At 48.5% G+C, this 24048-nt stretch overlaps 1 protein-coding gene and 1 long non-coding RNA gene across 2 annotated transcripts in view; one reads left to right on the forward strand and one right to left on the reverse strand.

The window, feature by feature from the left end:
• The window catches only part of LOC119966210 (serum paraoxonase/arylesterase 2-like), an 88599-nt gene that overhangs the window by 12246 nt on the left and 52305 nt on the right, over positions 1-24048 (forward strand). Inside the window, exons 3-5 of the mRNA XM_038797546.1 lie at positions 7803-7858; positions 9537-9702; positions 9933-10059. Coding sequence (XP_038653474.1) covers positions 7803-7858; positions 9537-9702; positions 9933-10059 — 349 coding nt within the window. The remainder of the gene's footprint in view (positions 1-7802; positions 7859-9536; positions 9703-9932; positions 10060-24048) is intronic.
• LOC119966212 overlaps positions 1-24048 on the reverse strand; it is a 40685-nt gene that overhangs the window by 8196 nt on the left and 8441 nt on the right. The gene's annotated exons all lie outside the window — the stretch shown is intronic.

Raw genomic sequence — 24048 nt, forward strand, 5'->3', positions numbered from 1 at the left:
CAACTTACCTCGATGGGGAAGGAGATGTGGAAGGTGATAGAGGTGAACAAGGATCTGCGATGAAAAATGGAAGACCTGGAAAACAGATCCAGGCGACAGAATTTGACGATTGTGGGGCTGCCCAAAGGAGTTGAAGGGCCGAGGCCGACAGAGTATTTTGTCGCTATACTGACGAAACTATTGGGGCAGGGGGAGGATCCCTCCTAATATGAACTGGATCGGGCTCATCGGTCGTGGAGGCCTGTACCAAAGGCGGGTGAGCCGCCAAGAGTAGTGACTTTGTGCTTCCGTAGGTACAGTGTGAAGGAGAAGGTCCTGTGCTGGGCCAAGCAGAAGCGGGTGGTGCAGTGGGCTGGAGCTGGTATACGTATATACCAGGACTTTACAGTGGAGCTGGCGCGGAGGCGGGCTGCTTCAACTGGGTGAAGAGGGCACTGTACATTAGCAAGGTGCAGTGCGGCATTGTATGTCCAGCGAAGCTGAGGGTGACTTATAAGCTCAAGGACTTTTATTTTGGAACGGCGGAAGCAGTGAAGGAGTTTGCGAAGGCAGAAGGACTGTGGCAGAACTGAGAAATTGAGAAATGGCCATGTGCCGATGTAACCTCAGGACTGTATTTTCTTCTTTTTTGTTTCTTCTTTTTTGTTTCACTGCGTGTGGGTGTATGGGCTAAAGGAGCCAATGGTGTATATATTTGGACAAGGGAAGTGATGGGACTTGCACTAGAAGTGAGGGCTCTTTGGGGTGTAGGTGGATATGCGGGGTGTGTGTGCTAAAAGGGGATTTCCGGGTTTTCCTAGGGCCGGGCAAGGGTGGAAAGGGACCCAGGCGGGGGCCTCCGCGCTGGCCGGTTTAAACCGGCCAGTGAACGGGAGTGAGGTGGGGGGAGGGGCTGCGGCCATCGGAGCCTGGCAGAACAGGGTCCGAGTGGTCTAGCCAGGGTGGAAAGTTGGGGGGAAGGAACCGAGGTTGGGGGGAGGAGTTTTACAAGAGGCAGGAGGAGTTGGAGGGGAGGGGGGGGGGGGGGGGGGGGGGGGTTTACAACTCTTGGGTATCACGTACGGTACTCTTTCAGAGGTTAGACGGCGTTGAGTGTGGGATGGGGGGTGGACTCTAGGGTGACCATGGACGGTCCCGGACTCTCTTTTTCTTTTTCTCCTTTGTTTTTTGTTTCCACCGTGGGAGGGTTTGTTTTATTGGATGCATATATTGACAGGTGGGCCGTTGTTTGGGGTGGTGGGAGGATGGGATTGTTGTTATTGTTAAGGGGATTGATTTTGTATTTGCTGCCGTTTACTGTTTGTGGGTGGGGTGTGAATTTTGGAGGAAAATGTGAAAATGGAGAATAAAAACATTTTAAAAAAGGAAAAACACAATCCATCAGAGTGAGTATGGATTTATGAAGGGTAAATAGTGTGAGACTAATTTGCAAGAGTTATTTTGAAGATGTAGCAAGTCAAGTGGACAATGGACATACTGTAGATGTAGTTTATCTGGACTTGCAGATAAGGTGACGCACAAAAGGTCAATACATGGGATTGGGTAATTTATTAGCTTCGCTAACTGATAGAAGGCAGAGAGTGGGAATAAATGGGTCTTTTTCTGGTTGGCAAAATGTAACTAGTGGGGTGCCACAGAGTTCAGTCCTTTACAGTATTTATTAATGACTTGGATGTAGGGATAGTCAAATTTGCAGACAAAATTAAAAGAGGAGGTTTAGTAAGTTGAAAAGAGGAAATAAATTTACGAATAAATAATTGGGCCAAAATTTGGCAGAGGAGTGTAACGTGGATAAAGTGTGAAGTTATCCAGTTTGGTCAGAAAAATGGAAAGGAAATTTATGATATAAATGGAGAGAAACTTCAAAGTGCCTCGGTGCCGAGGGCTCCGGGTGTCCTCGTACATTAATCAGGAAGCAAAATGGATTTTGGCCTTGATAGCTAAAGGAATAGCATAGGCTGCTTTTCCCTTTAGAGGAGGGAAGCTGGCGGGTGGTGATTTAACCTGAGGGTCACCACACCTCAGACGAGGGACAAGGTTGAGAAGGCAGGGCCTTCATGAACAACCTCAGCCGATATGGGAATAGTGTATACAAGTAGGGAAGTGTCGCTGCAACTGTATATTAGTGAGTAACTAACGCACCTGAGTGTGTATAGTTTTAGTCCTCTTATTTCAGGAGGGATGTACTAGCATTGGAGGAGTTCAGAGGAAGGGCACTAGATTTATTCTAGAGATGAGGGGCGGGATTCTCCCAGCCCGACGCCAGGCTGGAGAATCCCTGCAACCAGGCCACACCGCCCCGGCACCGGCACATGATTCTACACAGAGCAGACAATCGGCGCCAATGGCGCCGGCGCGTTTGGCACGGCGCAGTTGCTGTACGCAGCCGGTCTGCTGATTGACGGTCCAGGATGGGCCGAGCAGCCACTCTAAAAAGGCAGAGTCCCGCCGGCACCGTCCACACCTGGTCGCAGCCGGCGGGAACTCTGCACGCAGGGTCCGGGCCGGCCTCTCGCTCCCTGGGACTATTTTCTTCCGCGTCAGCCCCTGAACTCCCATGCCATGTTGTGTCGGGGCCGGAGTGTTGAGGGAGGCCACCGCCGGCGCCACTGCGCAATCACGGATCTGGCGGCGCACAGTTTGCGCTGGGATAGGAGGCTGGACGCCGTGAACCATTCCAGCGCTGTGCTGGCCCCTTGTAGGGGCCAGAATCGGTACTCCCAGCGGCCCGCTCATGCGTGGACACTCTGTTGCCGAATGGGAGAATCCCGCCCCATGGGTTTGTCTTATGAAGAGAGATCGAGGGCAGCGTGTCAGAACAGAGTGTGTCGATAGGGGGAATATTGAAGCTACTGCGAGTATTTGGGTCTTTCTCGGGGTACAAGCTAGACAAGAGTGAGTATTTTGTGGTGTCTCAGCTGGGGGTGGGGGCAGAGGTAGGGGAGGGCTGCCATTCCGTAGGTCAGGGACTTACTTTAGGTATCTGGGGGTGCAGGTTGCCCGGGAGTGGGGGAGGCTTCGCAGATACAACATCTCTAGTTTGGTGAGGAGAGTGAAAGCCAATCTGGCAAGGTGGGATGGTCTCCCTCTGTCACTGGCGGGTCGGGTACAGGCGGTTAAAATGAATGTGTTGCCGCGATTTCTGTTTATTTTTCAATGCCGACCGATTTTCCTGCCAAAGGCTTTTTTCAGGGAGATTGAGCGAAGGATTACTTCGTTCATATGGGGAGGGAAGGTGGCCAGAGTTAGAAAGGTGCTGTTCCAGAGGGGAAGGCAGGCAGGGGCTTTGGGTCTTCCGAACCTGATGTACTACTACTGGGCGGCGAATGTGGAGAAGGTCCGGGGCTGGGTCAGAGGGGTTGATTCCCAGTGGGTCAGAATGGAGGAGAGTTTGTGAAGGGGGTCAGGACTGAAAACACTAGCAACAGCGTCACTCCCGATAGCTCCGGGGAAATACTTAAGGAGTCCGGTAATAATAGCGTCATTGAGAATTTGGAGGCAGTTTCGCCAAAACTTCGGGTTGGGGGCAGGGTCAAGGGAAATGCCGATTTGGGGGAACCATAGATTTGAGCCAGGGAGGTGGGATGGAAATTTTCGGAAATGGGAAGAGAAGGGATTTAAGATGTTAAAAGATTTGTTTCTTAGGGGTCGGTTTGCAGGATTGAAGGAGCTGGAAGCGAAGTATGGGCTGGAGCAGGGGGAAATGTTTAGACACATGCAGGTTCAAGATTTTGCCAGAAAGGAGATACAGAGCTTCCTGGAGGAACCGGCCTCCACATTGCTGGAGGAGTTGCTGACGACAGGGGGACTGGAGAAGGGGGTAGTGTCAGCGGTGTACAGAGCTATTTTGGAAGAGGATAAGGCATCACTGGAAGGGATCAAAGCAAAGTGGGAGGAAGACTTGGAAGAGGTTATAGAGGAGGGGGTCTGGTGTGAGGTGCTCCGGAGAGTAACTATCTCCACATCCTGTGCGAGGTTGGCGCTGATATAGGTGAAGGTGGTATATAGAGCACACCTCACGAGGGCGAGAATGAGCCGATTCTTTGAAGGAGTAGAAGATGTGTGTGAGCGTTGCGGGGGGGGGGGGCGGCACTAATCACGTTCATATGTCTTGGTCCTGTCCAAAGCTAGAGGATTGCTGGAAGGAGGTTTTTTAGAGTAATTTCCAAGGTGGTGCACGTGAAACTGGACCCGGGCCCCGGGAGGCCATATTCGGAGTGTCGGACCAGCCGTGGTTGGAAACGGGTGCGGAGGCAGATGTTGTAGCCGTCGCCTCGTTGAACTCCCAAAGGAGGATCCTGTTGGAATGGAGAGCAGCCTCTCCACCCTGTGCCCTAGCGTGGCGGGGGGGACCTGTTGGAATTCTTGACTGTTGAGAAGGTTAAGTTTGAACTGAGGGGAAGGATGAAGGGGTTCTACAATTCATGGGCATTATTCATTATGCACTTTCAAGAACTGGATAACATCGAACATTAGTTGGGGGGGGGGGGGGGGTTGGGGGGGGGGGGAGGGGGGCTGTGTGTATTAAGGGTGACTATGGGTAATCCCGGATTCCTTTTTGTCATTTGTTTATGTAAACATGCGGGCTAATGTTTGGGGTTTGGTGGGAGGATGGGATTGTTGTTATTGTTATGGGGATTGACATATGTGTTGCTGATTATTGTTTATTGTTGGTGGGTGTACATTTGGGAGAAAATGTGAAAAAGCAGAGTAAAAATATATTTTTAAAAAATCTGTCCTGGTCCACCGACGTCGACACTATGACCAAGAAAGCACAACAGCGCCTATACTTCCTCAGGAAACTTAAGGAAATTCTGCATGTCCACATTGACTCTTACCAATTTTTACAGATGCACCATAAAAAGCATCCTATCTGGCTGCATCACAGCCTGGTATAGCAACTGCTTGGCCCAAAACTGCAAGAAAGTACAGAGAGTTGTAAACACAGCCCAGTCAATCACGAGAACCTGCCTCCCACCATTGACTCTGTCTACACTTCCCACTGCCTGGGGAAAGTGGGCAGCAAATTCAGGGGGCACGATTCTCCGACCCCCACGCCTGGTGGGAGAATCGCGGAAGTGCCGGGCGAATCACGCCACGCCGCCCTGGCACCCCCACGCGATTCTCCCAACCCCCCAAAATGGCGTGTCGCGTTTTGCGGGAGGCTGCTCGGAGGATCGGCGCTCGACGGGATGGGCCGAGCGGCCTGCCAAATCCGACCGGTTCACGCTGGCGCCAACCACACCTGGTCGCTGCTGGCGTGAACATCGCGCGACCTCTGCGTGTGGGGCCTGTGGGGGACGGAGGTAGGATCGAGCACCAGGTGGCGTGCTCAGGAGGGGTCTGGCCCGCAATCGGTGCCTACCGATCGTCGGGCGGGCTTCTCTGAAAGACGCACTCTTTTCCCTCCGCAGCCACGCCAGATCAATCCGCAATGTCTTGCGGGGCAGCGGAGGGGAAGACGGCAACCGCACATGCGCGGGTTGGCGCCGGGCAACTTGCGGATGTGCGGGTGACATCATTTAGGCGCTGCCGGCCACGTCATTCAGGCCACGCCGCTTTGACGCAAGCGTCAAGGCCCGGCGCGCGAGATTGACGCGCCGCCGCTCCTCGCCCCCCCCCCCCCCCCCCCCCCGGGGGGGGGGGGGGGGGAAGGGATAGGGGGCAAGGAGCGGCCTCCGACGCCGGAGTGAAACACTCCGGGTTTCACTCTGGCGTCGGCACTTTGTCTCCCTTTGGGAGAATTTCGCCCAGGGTGTCCATATAGTGCTCTCGATTCCGAAAGGTGATCCATAAACGTTCCGGATAGAGAACCCTGAATTTTACGCCGCCTTTATGCAGAATTGTCTTCACCCTGTTGAATCCAGCCCAACGTTTAGCCAGTTCCGTGCCCCAATTGGGATAAATTCAGATCACGTTCCCCTCCCATGTACTCTTCTTTTTTTTTAAAATTTAGATTACCCAATTATTTTTTCCAATTAAGGGGCAATTTAGCGTGGCCAATCCACCTACTCTGCACATTTTTTTTTGGGTTGTGGGGGCGAAACCCATGCAGACACGGGGAGAATGTGCAAACTCCACACGGACAGTGACCCAGAGCCGGGATCGAACCTGGGACCTCAGCGCCGTGAGGCAGTTGTGCTAACCACTAGGCCACCGTGCTGCCCCCATGTACTCTTCTTTGCCTGCCTGGCCCATCTGAGGTTCTCTGCTTGTCCCTTGGCTGCTCGCCTACCTTTGGCTTCCTTCTGAACGCTCTATGCGTTGGTCAATCTCGCTCTTTTAGTCAAAGTGACTCTCTCCCATCCATTTCTCGAACTGCTGTGCTGTGTATTCAGTGGTCTGTGAGCCCTCTATTCCCTCCGACAGACCTACTATGTGGAGATTTTGACTATGTTCGTGGTTTCCAGCTCGTCAATTTTGTCCCGCAATTTTTTGTGGCTATCAGCCACCAAGGTAAGTTACACATCCAGCAAGGTCAGCCGATCCTCATAGTCAGCGATGCACCCCGAGCTTCAAGTCGCTCTTCCACTCTTTGCACAGCCTCCCTGATCAGGTCTGTGGTTCGAGCCAGGTCTTCAGAGGTTTCCAACCTCTGCTTTGTGAACTGCACTGTTAGAAAGTCCTCCAGGTGGTCTGTGAACCATTGGGCCGAGGCCGACTCCGAGCCCGCCAGCATCGTACCTTTGACCGTGCTCTCCAGGGCCTCGCAGTCTGCCTGCAGCAGCTTTTTTTCTGCCATTAATCCTGGATGTATGAGTGCTGGACATCATTTTGAATAATGTTGTTTACGTTGTTGAGTGTTTAAAAAGAAGAAGGCACATTCGGCCGTTCGATCGGGGTTACAGGACTGAAATGTATTTCCCTGGGTGGGAGCCAGCAAGTTTGTGACAGTTTACAACATGGTTGCCATCGGAAATCCATCAGCGACCATCTTTGACCAGGTGGTTGTTGAAGCAGATTTATTTATTTCAGGAAAATTGATAGAATTACAACGAAAAGATTCAGAGGTAAAGCAGTTGTCAGAAAGAATTTGAGTGCATACTGGAGTGTTATTACATTAGAAATAATGTATGAAAGAGGAAGTAGATGGGAAATGGATCGATGGGAAATGGGCCCATCAAGTTGTATTACCAGTGACTTTCATATTTTTCCCCTCATTCACTTCATATTCATCTAGGTTAGACTGAATCTGCTCAATATGTCCTCAGCACGGTTAGCACAGTTGCTTCACAGCTCCAGGGTCCCAGGTTTGATTCCCGGCTTGGGTTGCTGTCTGTGCGGATTCTGCACGTTCTCCCCGTGGGTTTCCTCCGGGTGCTCCGGTTTCCTCCCACAGTCCAAAGATGTACATGCTAGGTGGATTGGCCATGCCAAATTGCCCTTAGTGTCCAAAAATGTTATGTGGGGTTACTGGGTTACGGGGTGGAGGCGTGGACTTGATTGCGGTGCTCTTTCCAAGTTCCGGTGGGGACTCGATAAGCTGAATGGTCCTACTGCACTGTAAATTCTATGATTTACCAGTCTGTCTGTGTCCACATGAAGTTTGCTACGGTTTTCCTCCCTATTTACTATTTATTCTATGATTCAGTACTGGTTGAATATGCAACTGACGTTGGGACATTTTCTGGAAATAACTCCACTCATCTGCCAAATATCTCTTGCCATTGTGCTTCAGTTTTTCTTGCAGCTTGATTCTATGTAATTGCCCTTTATGATTATAGCTAGTAAGTAATGCTTCTGAAGTTATGATGTGTCGTCTTATTGACTGATTTAAAAATTTAAATATTTTGCTATTCCAGAGTATGGTTCTGAAGACATTAACATTCTCCCTGGAGGGTTGGCCCTTATCAGCACCGTAAGTCTGCATTAGATATTTATCTAATTAATTGATTTTTTTTCCTTCCCCAAAAGACATTGGAGAACAAATACTTTAAACTAAACAGCCTTTTTAAAAAATGTATTTTTATTGAGTTTGGTGGTCACATCAAAACAAAAGAGAAAGACGGAAAAAGCAAAAGGTTTCACTGCAAAACAGGACAGCATAAAACCAAAGTCTTTGTTAAATAGAAGCAAATAAGACAGGATGAGTTGGGGAGAAAATCTCCAATGTGTCCCCCCCCCCCCCAAATACAAGATCTGCCTGTATCAAGCAGGATACAGTCAACAACACATAATTACATCATGCCCATAGCTTAAAAATAACAGGAATAAAATAAATCCCATGTATCCTAGAGTTAAGGGGGAATTACACTGACACCCACAACGCAACTCCCTTCCAGGCCCAGAACAGAGCAGACACCCATTGCACAACTATAAGACAATAAGGAGAAGACCAAGTACCACAAGTCCAAGAAAATCCCAGGCCTCAGACTTCAAACCTCAAATCCAAGATCCCCCATTGAAAATTAAGCAACGAGCAAGCAAGACCTAGTTCCCTGGGAGGGAGGGCCAGCCCACCCCAACAACCAGGACCACTCAGAAAAAGAATTGGGACTACCTCAAGACCACTTTTCAAAAGTGTCTGCGCTCATTTAAACAGGGCACAAAGACCTGACATCTTAACATCAACGCAAGTAGCTCAGAGGAAATCCACGAAGAAAGTGAGGGTGAGGGACTGAGCAGAAGACACACCTCCAGGTTCTCCCAGAAGGAAGAAAAGGATAAAGAGAAAGAGCCAGAACTACTTTAACTAATCAAACTGCCCGGGCTATTGCCCAAGGTATACAAAAATAGACGAGACCCTGCTAACCGAACAACAGGGGGACCTCCCTCCTACCCCGGGGGAAAACAGGATAACTCTTGGGTACAAAGGTCGCACAGTGGTTAGCACTGCTGCCTCACAGTGCCAGGGAACTAGGTTCAATTCCGGCCTTGGGTGACTGTGTGGAGTTTGTACATTCTCCCTGTATCTATGTAGGGTTTCCTCCTAAAGTACAAAGACGTGCAGATTAGGAGGATTGGCCATGTAAACAGCCCCTTAATGTCCAAAGGTTAGGTGGGGTTACAGGGATGGTGTGGGCCTAGGTAGGGTTTCTTTTCAGAGTCCGTGCAGACTCAATAGACCGAATGGCCGTCTTCTGCACTGTAGGGATTCTATGATTCTATGATTCTATTTTGTTTGGACCAACCCAATGTCATTGCTCACCTGGGTGCCAGAACCAACCACACTGGGTTCACCCTGCAGGCACCCTGAGAGAGAGAACCCCGTTCCTTAGGGACAGTGGGATATGGACCATGCTGCCCACCATTGTTACAGAAGACTCAGAAAGGACTTGCATGTGTGAGCCACGTTCCCATTACGCTGTTTAATACCAGTACCCATTTTACACCACCAAGTTACACTGTTACTTGTATCTGATAGGCAGTGTTTGTGCAAAATGATTAAACAAATTTGCGGTAATAACTGTGTAGAATAACCAATTTAAAATTCTGAAAGTACAGATTATTATGTGCCTATAAGATTGAAGTTCCATTGAACATGCTTTATTTCTATTACTGCAAGATTGTGTCTGTTCCCGGTTTTTGCTTTTAAGGGCCTGAAGTACCAATCATTGCCGAACTTTGACAGTGATCGACCAGGGCATATCCTCCTTGTCGATCTAAATGAATCCGTTCTGTCAGCTGTTAAACTGAGAATCAGTCGTGGGTTTGACGTGGAATCCTTTAACCCACACGGGCTGAGTACATATATAGATGGAGGTAAGGATCAAGAAAGTAACTGTTGAATGGGAGAACTTTTGGATCCAAGTACTGTTAATCAATAAGGTTAAAGTGGAAAGACCTTTGATAGTTTGCCAATTAATGTCATGGTGTAGGAACATAATTACAAATTATGAATATTTTAACTTTGTAAACATGTCTACAGGGTCATATAACAGTGTTCTTAACGTTCCGTGGGTTCATTAACTAACACTCTACTTTATTTCTAGATGGTACTGTGTATGTTTTTGTTGTGAATCATCCACGGCAAATCACCACAGTGGAAATCTTTACGTTTGACGAGGACCAAAATAGTTTAAATCATTTAAAGACCATCAAACATGAACTTTTACACAGGTAATCATGAGAAACTGATGTCTGCTGTTGATTGACAGGCACTGTGATGCAAACAGACATTTAAAAAGATAGTTGAGTAAAAAAATAGCTTCTGCAGAATGCCGAAGTAAACTTCACCCATGCAGTTTGGAAGTTGAGGGATACTGCACCCATGCAGTTTGGAAGTTGAGGGGAAACTGCACCCATGCAGTTTGGAAGTTGAGGGATACTGCACCCATGCAGTTTGGAAGTTGAGGGAAACTGCATCCATGCAGTTTGGAAGTTGAGGGGACACTGCACCCATGCAGTTTGGAAGTTGAGGGATACGGCACCCATGCAGTTTGGAAGTTGAGGAGAAACTGCACCCATGCAGTTTGGGAGTTGAGGGAAATGCACACATGCAGTTTGGAAGTTGAGGGGGGAAACTGCACCCATGCAGTTTGGTAGTTGAGGGATACTGCACCCATGCAGTTTGGAAGTTGAGGGAAATGCACACATGCAGTTTGGAAGTTGAGGGGAAACTGCACATGTGCAGCTTGGAAGTTGAGGGGAAACTGCACCCATGCAGTTTGGAAGTTGAGGGAAACTACACCCATGCAGCTTCCCACAATCTATGAGAGTTGCCTTAAAGTTGGGAGATTAGTGAGGCAGCATCTTTGTTTCTGAATCTACACTGGCTGCTGTTAAACAATGTTATTGTTTTAAGATAGTCAAGTTTACTTCATGATTTTATATGGAATGGAAATAGGTAAACATGCCTGTAGTTCCCTGTCTCTTTATTATCTTTTTTGAATGCGGACACCTCGATTAGTCTATTTCCAATCTTGTATTTTCCGCAATGTCCACTATGTCTCAATGATTGGTCAGTGCTTCAGGGATATCCTCCTTATTCCCTCACAGTGCCAGAACCATTCGCCTGCTGATCTCATTACAGCCTTAGACCAAATTTGGACTAAGATCTGAATGAAGGTGATGTGAGAGTGACTGCCCTTCACATCAAAGCACCAGTGTTATGGGCCAGGGTTTAGAAAACTCCAAAGTATTTAATGGAGTTCACCTGACCTATAACTGTTTGTTAATTTTGCTTATGAGCACAAGAGCCTGCCTTTCAGGTATTATTAACAGAATTCCTAGGTGCTTATAATCAAAAAACAAGCTTTATTCTACTAATTTAGTTAATATTTGTATAAACACACACAGTAAGAATTTTTATCAACTACAAACAAAGAACCCACACAGCTACAGTAATCTATGTATAACCCTTAATGAATCCCCCTTAACTGTTCCAATTCAATAACATAATCCAAGTAAAACCAGAAACCGTTTTCCAAAGGTGTGGCCCAGCACACGGCATCTTACTGGTATATAACTTGGTATTGATAAACTTGTTTCCTTTCCAGATAGCAGGTTTGAATTCCTTCCAGAAAGCAATTATCTATTTTATGTTATCAAGCAGTCTGGACACACCCCGGGAAACATGTTTAGGTACATGCAGGTTAGGAGGGGTTCCCTCTGCTGCCCCCACATGGGGTACAGGACAGGGTGCTCTCGGGGGTGTGGGTTGGAGGAGGGAGGATTTGGGACGTGTACCACGTAATGCAGGAGGTAGATGAGGCCTCGGTGGAGGAGCTGAAGGGTAAATGGGAAGAGGAGCAGGGTGAGGAGATTGAGGAGGGGACGTGGGCGGATGCCCTGGAAAGGGTGAATTCCTCCTCTTCTTGTGCAAGGCTTAGCCTCATACAGTTTAAGGTGCTACAAAGGGCTCACATGACCGGGACGAGGATGAGTAGGTTTTTCAGGTGCGAAGATATGTGTGCTAGGTGCTTGGGGAGCCCAGTGAACCATGCCCATATGTTCTGGGCATGCCCAGCACTCAACGGTGTCGAGGGTGGTAGGATCCAGGGTCAAGCCAGGCTGGGGACTCGCAATTTTTGGGGTCGCAGTGGAGCCGGGCGTGCAGGAGGCGAAAGAGGCCGGTGTTCTGGCCTTTGCGTCCCTAGTAGCCCGGCGGAGGATTTTGCTTCAATGGAAGGATGCGAGGCCCCCAAGCGTGGAGGCCTGGGTCAATGATATGGCGGGGTTCATCAAATTGGAGAGGGTGAAATTTGCCCTGAGGGAATCAGTACAGGGGTTCTTTAGGTGGTGGCAGCCTTTCCTTGACTTCCTGGCAGAACAGTAGGAAAATAGGCCGGCAGCAGCAGCAACCGGGGGGGGGGGGAGGAGGGGGGGGGGGAGGAGAGGAGGAGGGGGGAGGGGGGGGAGGAGGAGGGGGGGAGGGGGGGAGGGGGGGGGAGGAGGAGGGGGGAGGGGGGGAGGAGGAGGGAGGAGTGGGGAGGGGGGTAGGAGGAGGAGGAGGGGGAGGGGGGGAGGAGAAGGGAGGAGGGGGAGGGGGAGGAGGAGGGGGGAGGGGGGAGAAGGAGGGAGGAGGGGGAGGGGGGAGGGGGGAGGGGGAGGGAGGAGGGGTGGGGGAGGAGGGGCGGAGGGAGGTAGGGAGGGGGGAGGGGAGAGGGGAGGGGAGTGGGGAGGGGAGTGGGGAGGGGAGGGGAGGGGGAGGATTTGTTTCGTGGGAGGGGAGAAATGTGTACATGTGTTTATTGAATATGCCGGGTGCGTATCTATTTCTTCTTTTTGTAGTTACTGGGGGGGGGGGGGGGTTTGGTTTTGGGGGTTATTGCGTTTTTCTTTTTTTTTTGTTGTTAATACTGTTTTCTTGTTGATATTTTTTGTTTTTGATATTTTGTGAAAATCTCAATAAAAATTATTTTTTTTAAAAAGTAGTCTGGAAACAGCTTTTAAAATGAAGATAGAGAAACACTTTCAACTTGTGCAGTTCAAACAGTCCAAAACACAAAGTGAAAGTAAAACCCAGAGCCACCGCCCAGCTCCACCCACACAATGACACCACTGAAGCCATGTGATAAGAAAAAAACATTTCTTAAAGGGGCACTCCCACGACACCAGGAGTGTGATGAATATTCTCCACTTATTTGGATGAGTGCAGTTCCCACAACACTCAAAGCACGATGTCATCCAGGACAAAGCAGCCCGCTTGATCAGAACCCCATCCACCACCATCGTAAACATTTACTCCCTCCACCACCAACGCACAGTAACAGCAGTGGGTACCATATACAAATTGTGCGATAGGAACTCATTAAGGCTTCTTTGACAGCACCTTTCAAAACCATCCACCCGCACCACCGAGGAAGACAAAAGCAGCAGATGCATGGGGTCCCTATCTCCTGCAAGTTCCTCTCCAAGCCACACACCATCCTGACTGGGAACAGCTTCGCCGTTCTTACACTCAAAGAACAAAGAAAGGTACAGCGCAGGAACAGGTCCTTCAGCCGTCCAAGCCTGCGTCGACCATTCTGCTGTATAACCTAAAACCTTTTGCACGTCTGGGACCCATATCCCTCTATTCCCATGCTTTTCATATATTTGTGAAGATGCCCTTAAACGTCACTATCGTTCCTGCTTACACCGCATCCTCCGGCAGCGAGTTCCAGGCACCCACTACCCTCTGTTTAAAAAAAAAAGAATTTCCCTCACTCATCTCCTCTAAACTTTGCCCCTCGCACCTTAAACCTATGTCCCCGAGTAATTGACTCTTCCATCCTGGGAGAAGGCTTCTGACTATCCACTCCGTCCAGGCCCTCATAATTTTTTAGACTTCTATCAGTTGCCCGTCAACCTCCATTGTTCCATTGATAACAAACCGGAGTCAATAGGAATCAGGTGGAAAACTCTCCGCTGGTTGGAGTCATACCTTGCACAAAGGAAGATGGTTGCGATGATTGGAGGTCAACCATTTCAGCTCCAGGACATCACTCTAGGAGGTCGACAGGGTAGTGTTGTGGGTCTGCCCGAGGGGGTGCAGGGCCTGAGGCCAACCAAGTAATTTGCAAAGATGTTTGCCAAGTTGATGGGGGGGGGGAACGAGCTCTAACTCCGAGTTGAACGGGGCACATTGTTCGCTAAGGCCTAAAGCGAATGAGCCACCAAGGGCGGTCATAGTTTGGTTCCACAGCTACCACACGAAGGAGAAGGTTTTGAGCTGGGTGAAGCTGAGACGAGATGCGAAAGGAGAAGGCGTTGGGATACGCATATATCAAGATCTGACGTCAGAGTTGCCGAGAAGGCGGGGGGCCTTTGAACGGGTGAAGGCGGCACTGTATGGCAGCGGAGTGAAGTTCGGACTGGTCTACCCAGCAAAGGACTTTTGTTTTGTGCTGGTGGTTAAGGCTGAAGGACTGGGACTGAGATGAACATAGAGACCAAAAGAGACAATTCTGGAAATTCTCAGCAGGTCTGGCAGCATCTGTAGGGAGAGAAAAGAGCTAATGTTTTGAGACCAGATAACCTTTGTCAAAGCTGTGAACAAAGTTGGGATTTGGACTTTGTTGGAATGGGAATGTGAGTTTTTTTCCTTGGATTGAGGTTTTGATTCTTAATTTGGTGTGTGTGGGGGGGGGGGGGGGGGGGGGGTTGTGTGCGAGAGTCTTCTTTATTTCATGGTTTGTGGGCAGTGGGGTTTTGGACATGAGGGGCTGGGTTACTGAGGAGGGGGGCTCTGGCAGGGGCACTGCACTAGCAAACTAAGGTTGGCTAGTGCGCAGAAGTCTAGTGGAAGAGGCGAGGGGGGGCACTATCGCTGGAGCCTGGTCGAACAGGTGTTGATGGACCTGGGAGGTGTGAATGGTGGGGGAAGGGGTTCAATACTGGCTGAGGTGGCTCAATACTGGCTCATTTCATTTCATTTTTCATTTCATTTTCATTTCATTTCAGGTGAGAGGAAGTGGACGGGGGGAATTCTGGGAGGAAGGGTGAGGGAGTCGACGGTAACAAAGGGTTGGGCAGGTCCGGTCGGATGGGTCCTGGGGTAATGGTGAATTAGAGGGGCGTGGGGAGTGAGACACCCGGTCAGAATAGTGACGTGGGACGTGAGGTGTGTGGTTAGGGGGACCGGTGAAGAGAGCGAGAGGATTTGTGCATTTGAAGAGTTTAAAAGCTGATGTGGTGATGCTGCAAGAGACCCATCTGAGAGTAAAGGACCAGATGAGGCTTAGGAAGGGCTGGGTGAGCCAGATGTTTCATTCGGCTTTGATTATAGGGCCCGGGGTGGGGGCAATTTTGGTGGGCAAGCAGGTGACGTTCCAGATGGAGAAGGTGATGGTGGATCAGGGGAGCAGATACGCGGGTGCGCTGGAAGGGAAGGTTGGTGAAGTTGGCTAACGTATATGCCCCCAATGGGGATGACGCAGGGTTCATGAAGAGAGTTGGATGCCATTCCAAATCTGGATACCCCTGAGCTGATAATTGGGGGGGGGGGGGGTGGAATTGGAACACAGAGCTGGTGCGGAGGATAGGTACCAGCCAAGCACGTTGACCCCGTACGGGGTGGGGGGTTGGGGGCGAAGGTGTGGGCTGGGCTCCTGAAGGAGATGGGGTTGGGGGGGGGGGGGGGGTTTGACCCGTGGAGATTTTTTTTACACCCGAGGGACTGTGAGTATTCCTTTTTCCCAGTGCACAAGGTGTTCTCAAGGATTGACTTTTTTGTAGTGGGTAAGGTGCTGTTGGCTGGGGTTAAGAGGGCAGAGTATTCGGCAATTGCGATCTCAGATCATGCTCCGCACTGGATGGACATGGAACTGGAGATTGGGGCAGCCCAGAGGCCAGGGGGGAGAATGGATGTGGGGTTATTGGCGGATTAGAGCTTCTGTGACAAGATAGCAAAAGGTGTATGTGGGTTTAATTGCATGAGCGAGGTCGGTGGTTTGCGAGGATCTGAAGGTGGTGATGAGGAGGAGGTGATCTCGTTTAAGGCTAAGATGGATAGGGAGGAATGCCAACAGTAGATAGAAAAGATTTTGGGGGTGGATGGGAGATATGCGGGGGGACTCGGAGCCGGAGCTCCTGGCAAAGAGGATGGAGTAGCAGGCAAAGGTTCTACCTACTGTCCACAGGGAAAGCGGTCCGTCAGTTGAGAAAGGCGAGGGGGAACTGTTTGAGTATGGGGAGAGGGCAAGGTGTATGTTAGCAGGTCAGCTTCGTAGGGAGGCTGCAGCGAGGGAGATGGTTCGGGATAAGATGAGGGAGTTGGTGGTGGCTCTGGAACAAGGTGCTTGAGGAGTTTTATAGGGAATTGTTTAGCGGGTGAGGGAGCTTCTGGGGGGGGGGGGGTGGTTGGAGTGCCCACGTTTGGGTGAGGTGAAGAGGGCAGGGCTGGGGGAGCTGATGGGGGTAGAGGAAATGAAGGTGACAATTGGGAAGATGCAGCAGGGAAGGCGTGGACCCAGATGGGTTCCCGGTCGAATTTTATAAAAGATTTAAGAATAAACTTATTGGTGGAAATGTTTGAGGACATGATGGACAGGGGTGTTTTGCTGAAAACGATGGGGCAGGCCTCGATCTCATTGCTGCTTAAGAAGGGCAAGGATCTGGTGTGGGTTGTATAGGCCCATATCTCGGAATGTGGATGCCAAGATATTGGCCGAAGTGCTGGCCTTAAGGTTGGAGGTGTGCCTTCTGAGGGAGTGATTGGGTGAGGTGGAGAGGGCAGTGCAGGAGGAGCTGATGGGGGAAAGAGATCGGGAAGATGCAGCAGGGAAGGCGGTGGGGCCAGTTTGGGGAGGATCAGATGGGGTTTGTCAAGGGCAGGCAGCTGTCATTGAATACGAGGCGGCTCCTGAATGCGGTGCTTTCTTTGGCAGAGGGAAGGGGCTCGGAGGTGGTGATCGCGTTGTGGAGAAGGCATTTGATTGGGTGGAGCTATTTGATAGCGGTATTGGAGAAATTTGGAATTGGGCTGAAGTTTGTGGCATGGGTGCAGCTGTAGAAGGAGCCAATGGCAAGCGTGTGCACAAATAATATGAATTCAGGATATTCTGCATGCAGGGGTGTCCTATGACCTGCCCCCCCCCCCCCCCCCCCCCTTCTATTTGCATCGGAGATAGAGTTCTTGGCCATGAGGAGCTCGGGGTTGTGGAAGGGGACAGTGAGGGGGGTGGGGGTAGAGCGGGGTGGGGCGAGTGGAGCATAGGGTGTCCTTGTGTGTGGATAACTTATATATTTTGGAGCCGGGCTTCTCGGTGGGGGATATAATGGGCTTGCTGCAGAGATTTGGGATGTTCTCTGGGTACAAGTTGAATTTGGGGAAAAGTGAATACTTTGTGGTTTCTTCTCCAGGGACAGGAGCTGGGATGGGGATGGGGGACAGGGAGGTGGGCTGCCACTTGGCAGCTTCTTGCTGTAGGTATCTGGGGGTACAGGTAGCCCGGGTTTGGGCAGGTCTCCGATAGTTCAATTTCACTAGCTTGGCGGGGAGGATTGAAGGCTGACGTGTTGAGGTGGGATAATCTTCCTCGGCCATTGGTGGGCCAGGTACGGTAAAGATAAATATTTTGCCACAATTCTTGCTTTTGTTTCAATGCCTACTGGTCTTTTTGCCCAAGGCATTTTTCAGGGGAGTGGATAGGCTGACCTCTTCATTTGTCTGGGTGGGGAAGATGGCGAGGATAAGGAAGATGGGGCTGCAGAATTTGATGCTATTATTGGCCGGCGAATGCAGAGGAGGTTCAGGGATGGAATAGGGAGTTGGAGGTTTTGTGGGTTAGGAATGAGGTGGATTCATGTCGGGGGTAGTGGTTGTGGACGCCAGCAACAGCTTTGCTCCCATTGTCCCCAGGAAAATATTCAGAGCTGGATAGCTGCAGTCACAGCCAAAAGATGTATTAGAGTCTCTCTCTGTAATCTAAATAATGTAAATCGATCCTTTAGATCATAGATCATAGAATTTACAGTGCAGAAGGAGGCCATTCGGCCCATCGAGTTGCAACGGCCCTTGGAAAGAGCACCCCATTTAAGTCCACACTTCCAACCTATCCCTGTAACCCACCTAACCTTTTTGGACATTAAGGGCAATTTAGCATGGACAATCCACCTTTGGACTGTGGGAGGGAACCGGAGCACCCGGCGGAAACCCCCGCAGACATGGGGAGAACGTGCAGACTCCACACAGATAGTGATCCAAGCCGGGAATCGACTCTGGGACCCTGGAGCGGTGAAGCAACTGTGCTAACCACTGTGCTACGAATTGAAGTGCACAAATAAATAAGACCTGTTACAACTGTATGGGACACCTAGAATGCAGAGTGCAATATTAGTCTCATATTTAAGGATATACTTGCATTCGAGGCAGTACAGCAAAATTTCACTGGCATGGTCTCTTGGATGAGACAGTGTCCTGTGATTTATAAGAGGCTGGGTAAATTGGGTCCATATTCCCTGGAGTGGAGAAGTGTGAGAGGTGATCTCATTGAAACATTCAATATTATGAAGGGGCTTGACAGGGTAGGAAGGGGCTTGTCAGGGTAGATACAAAGCTGACTGGGGCACGTAGGACAAGTTTCAGGATATGGGGCTATCATTTAGAACTAAGATAAAGAGAAATTTCTTCACTGAAAGGTTTGTGAATTTTTGGAATTCTCGACACTAGTGGGCTGTGGATGTGTCATCAGTGAATATATTTAAGATTTGATGTCTCACGGATTCATGGGATATGGAGAACAGGCAAAAAAGTGGAGTTGAAGACAAAGATCATCCTGATCATATTAAATGTCGGAGCAGGCTCAATAGGCTATTTGGTCTTCCCCAGTTCCTGTATCCTATAAACCTCCTCCTCCCCCCCCCTCCCCCACCACCTTTGAACATTGCACATAGAACATTACAGCGCAGTACAGGCCCTTTGGCCCACGATGTTGCACCGTCCTGTGAAACCCTTCTAAAGTCCCTCTACACTATTCTCTTATCGTCCATATGCCTATCCAATGACCATTTGAATGCGTTTAGTGTTGGCGGCAGGGCATTCCACGCCCGTACAACTCTCTGAGTAAAGAACCTACCTCTGACATCTGTCCTATATCTATCTCCCCTCAATTTAAAGCTATGTCCCTTCGTGCTGGATATCACAATCCGAGGAAAAAAGGCTCTCACTGTCCACCCTATCTAATCCTCTGATCATCTTGTATGCCTCAATTAAGTCCCCTCTTAACCTTCTTCTCTCTAACGAAAATAGTCTCAAGTCCTTCAGCCTTTCCTCATATGATCTTCCCTCCATACCAGGCAACATTCTTGTAAATCTCCTCTGTACCCTTTCCAATGCTTCCACATCCTTCCTATAATGTGGCGACCAGAACTGCACACAATACTCCAAATGCGGCCGCACCAGAGTTTTGTACAACTGCAACATGACCTCATGGTTCCGAAACTCAATTCCTCTACCAATAAAAGCTAACACACCGTACGCCTTCTTAACAACCCTCTCAACCTGGGTGGCAACTTTCAGGGATCTATGGACATGGACACCGAGATCTCTCTGCTCGTCCACACTACCAAGAATCTTACCATTAGCCCAGTACTCTGCCTTCCTGTTATTCATTCCAAAATGAATCACCTCACACTTTTCTGCATTAAACTCCATTTGCCACCTGTCAGCCCAGTTCTGCAGCTTATCTATGTCCCTCTGTAACTTGTAACATCCTTCTGCACTGTCCACAACTCCACCGACTTTAGTGTCATCTGCAAATTTACTCACCCATCCTTCTACGCCCTCCTCCAGGTCATTTATAAAAATGACAAGCAGCAATGGCCCCAAAACAGATCCTTGTGGCACACCACTAGTAACTGGACACCAGTCAGAGCATTTCCCATCAACCACCACTCTTTGTCTTCTATTAGCTAGCCAATTTCTGATCCAAGCTGCTAAATCACCCTGAATCCCCTGCCTCTGTATTTTCTGCAATAGCCTACCGTGGGGAACCTTATCAAACGCTTTACTGAGATCCATATACACCACATCAACTGCTTTACCCTCATCCACCTGTTTGGTCACCTTCTTGAAGAACTCAATGAGATTTTTGAGGCACGACCTACCCTTCACAAAACCATGTTGACTATCTCTAATCAAATTATTCCTTTCCAGATGATTATACATCCTATCTCTTATAAACCTTTCCAAGAATTTTCCCACAACAGAAGTAAGGCTCACTGGTCTATAGTTACCGGGGTTATCTCTACTCCCCTTCTTGTACAAGGGGACAACATTTGCTATCCTCCAGTCCTCTGGCACTATTCCTGTAGACAAAGATGACTTAAAGATCAAAGCCAAAGGCTCAGCAATCTCCTCCCTAGCTTCCCAGAGAATCCTAGGATAAATCCCATCCGGCCCAGGGGTCTTATCTATTTTTACACTTTCCAGAATCTCTAACACCTCCTCCTTATGAACCTCAAGCCCTTCTAGTCTAGTAGCCTGTGTCTCAGTATTCTCCTCGACAACTTTGTCTTCTTCCTGTGTGAATACTGACGAAAAATACTATTTTAGCACCTCTCCTATCTCCTCGGACTCTACGCACAACTTCCCACTACTGTCCTTGACTGGCCCTACTCTTACGTTAGTCATTCTTTTATTCCTGACATACCTACAGAAAGCTTTAGGGTTATCCTTGATCCTACCTGCCAAAGACTTCTCATGTCCTCGCTTGGCTCTTCTTAGCTCTCTCTTCAGAGCCTTCCTAGCTAACTTGTAACTCTCAAGCGACCCAACTGAACCATCACGTCTCATCTTCACATAAGCCTCCTTCTTCCTCTTGACAAGTGTTTCAACTGCTTTAGTAACCTATGGTTCCCTCACTCTACCACTTCCTCCCTGCCTAACAGGTACATACTTATCAAGGACACGCAGTAGCTGTTCCTTGAACATGCTCCACATTTCCATTGTGTCCATCCCCTGCAGTTTTCCTCTCCAGGCGATGCATTTGGTTGTTGCATTGCCTGTCTACCACCATTCATGACTGAATGGTGGCAGGACTACAGATCTTAATTTGTATCTGTTGGTTGTAGGATTGCTTAGCTCTGTTGCATGCTACTTCCACTGTTTAGTATGCATATTGTCCTGTGTTATATCTTCACCAAGTTTAAAAAAAAATTTAGAGTACCCAATTTTTCTTTTCCCAATTAAGGGGTAATTTAGCGTGGCCAATCCATCTAACCTGCACATCTTTGGGTTGTGGGGTAAAACCCACGCAGACACAGGGAGAACGTGACCCAGTGCCGGGATTCGATACCGGGTCCTCAGCGCCGCAGTCCCAGTGCTAACCACTGCACCATCGTGCTGCCCCCCCCATAGCTTCACCAAGTTAGCACTCACTTTTAGGTATGCCTGGTGCTGCCCCTGCCATTCTCTCCTACACTCTTCATTGAACCAGGCTTGATAGTAATGGAGGAGTGAGGGATATGCCTGGCCATGAGGTTACAGATCATGGGGAAATGTAATTCTGCTGCTGTGAAATGGTTCACAGCAGCTCATGAATTTCAGTTTGGAGCTGCAAAACTATTCTGAATCCATCCCATTATGGTGGTGCTGTCACACAACATGGTCAAGGATGTTCTCAGTATGAAGTAAAGACTTCTCCTCCACAAGGACGGTGTGGTGGGCATTCATCCTAATGAATAGATGCATTTGTAACAGGTAAATTGGTGAAGATTAGGTCAAGTAGTTTTTTCCCCTCTTGTTGGTTCCATCACCGCCTACCACAGTTCTAATTTGGCAGTAGCAAGACTTGGTCAGCTTGGTAAGTAGCGACATTACTGAGCCACCCTTGATGTACATTAAAATTCCCCAGTCAGAATAGATAATGCACTTGCTGCACGCAGTGCTCTTCAACTTTCCATCTTTGCAAATGCCTCATATATAATAGTGAGACCAGAGCTGCACATGGTACTCCAAGTGTGCACTAACGAAGTTGAACATTTATATCCTAAAAATGAAGTTGAGTACTTGATTTGTTTTTCCCCCCAAAATGGCCTTAATTAACCTCCTTCACTACTTTTAGTGATTTATGTTTCTAGATTGATCTCTTTTCCCTTCCATCCCATTTAGTTTGGTGATTTAAAACTAATAACTGCTCTCAGTAGTGACTTTAACCTGATGTGCTTCTGTTAAATGTGTTTCGAGTCTTATGGATATTAAAAGGAAAATAAGAATTACTTAGTGTTGTATTCTTTGGGGGTTATATTTGAATTGATAGTTGCTAAGATGTTCACTGTATGTTTTAAAAAGGTTAATTGGTGGTGACTATGCTGAAGATCTGGAGGCAGTTTCGGCAACATTTTAGGTTGGAAGCGGGGTCGGGGGATGCCGATCAGGGAAAATCACAGGCTTGAGCTGGGGAGGATGAAAAGTAAAGGGGATTACGAAGCCGAAGGATCTGTTTTTGGGAGGGAGGTTTGCGAGCTTGAGGAGCTGAATGAGAAGTTTGGGTTGGCACGGAGCGGGGAGAGTTTCCAGTACATGCAGGTGCAAGACTTTGCGAGGAAGGTCTTCCTGACCTTTGCGATAGCGCCTGGCTCCTCGCTGTTGGAGGCGGTGCTGTCAGCAGGCAGGGGTTCGTCTCAGCGATTTATGGGAGGATTTTGGAGGAGGGGGTTAAGGCGAAGTGGGGGGGTAGAGTTGGTGGCGGCGCTGGAGGAGGGATTGTGGTGTGAGATGCTGCCGAGGGTGAATGCCTCGACTTTGTGTGTGGAAGGAGGGGAAGGAAGAGAGGTGGGGGAGGGAGGGGAGGGTGGATTTAATGTGTTTGGTGGGTTTTGTGTTTTGTTATGGCCAGGGTTTAGAGGACCACAAAGTGTACCATGGAGTTCACCTGACCCACAACCTTTAATAGATTGTGATGCGGGGAGCATACGGCCCACTCTACAAGTGTGCAACAGCAGAAATGGAAAAGTATTTTTTAAAGCAAAATGATGTTTATTCTATGAACTCAAATTAACCTTTGTAAAACATACAGTGAACATCTTAGCAACCATCAATTCAAATACAACACTAAATAATTCTTACTTTCCTTTTAACATCAATAAGACTTAAAACACATTTTAACAGAAGCACATCAGGTTAAAGTCACTACTGAGAGCAGTTATTAGTTTTAAATCACCAAAGGATCGATTTACATTCTTTAAATTACAGAGAGACTCTAATACACCTTCTGACTGTGACTGCAGCTATCCAGTTCTGAAAACGAAACTAAAACACAACCTGCAGCAAACAACCTAAAATGAAAGTAAAAAGCTGGCAGACAGCCCAGCTCCACTCACTCTCTGAAATCACTGCAGTAATAAACACCCATTTCTTAAAGGTACTCTCACTACAGATATTTATATACATACCCATTTATAAACATCCATTTCTTAAAGGTACGCTCACATGACACCTCCCCCCAAGAAAAAATAATAAACCATCAAGTTCAAGGTGGTTTCATTTTTCACCTTTTCACTATCCTTTAAGAAATGCTCACAGTAAATATACTTTTTGTCTCAAAAAAACAACACACACAAACAGGTATATTAATATAGTCCATTTTTTTCGTTCTTCTTCCTCCAACTGAAATCCTTCTTGATTGACCGTCTCTTTGAACAAGAAGGTCTCTGCACAATCCGTCTATTTCTCTATGCCTCGGCATTTCTCTTTAAAGTCAGATACTTTAGTTACTTTAGTTATTTGTTATCACAGCTTTCAGGCAGATAAATGCCTGTTGAAAGTCCGCTGTCCACTGAAATTTTCGACGTTTCTTCAGCAAGTCCATCAGTGGAGCAATCACGCCACAAAACTTTTGCACAAATGTTTGAACAAATCCACTCATGCCAAGAAATCACATTATTTCCCTTCGTCTTGAGGGTATTGGAAACTCCCAGTAACCTTTGGTTTCACCATGTCACCATTCAACCCTGTCCGATTGTATGGCCAGGGAAAGTGATTTGGACTTCTCCAAATTCACTTTTAGCTAGGTTGATCACCAAACCCGCCTCCTGAAGTCGATTGAATAACTCCAACAGATGTTTTAAATGTTCTTTCCGTGTCTGGCTGAAAATTACCAGATCGTTGATGTGTACCGCATAATTGGTAATCCTAAAATGACTTTGTTAGTTAACCATTGAAACGTGGCTGGGGCGTTTTCC

This window comes from Scyliorhinus canicula, chromosome 5 (assembly GCF_902713615.1).
Source record: "Scyliorhinus canicula chromosome 5, sScyCan1.1, whole genome shotgun sequence".
Classification (NCBI taxonomy): domain Eukaryota; kingdom Metazoa; phylum Chordata; class Chondrichthyes; order Carcharhiniformes; family Scyliorhinidae; genus Scyliorhinus; species Scyliorhinus canicula.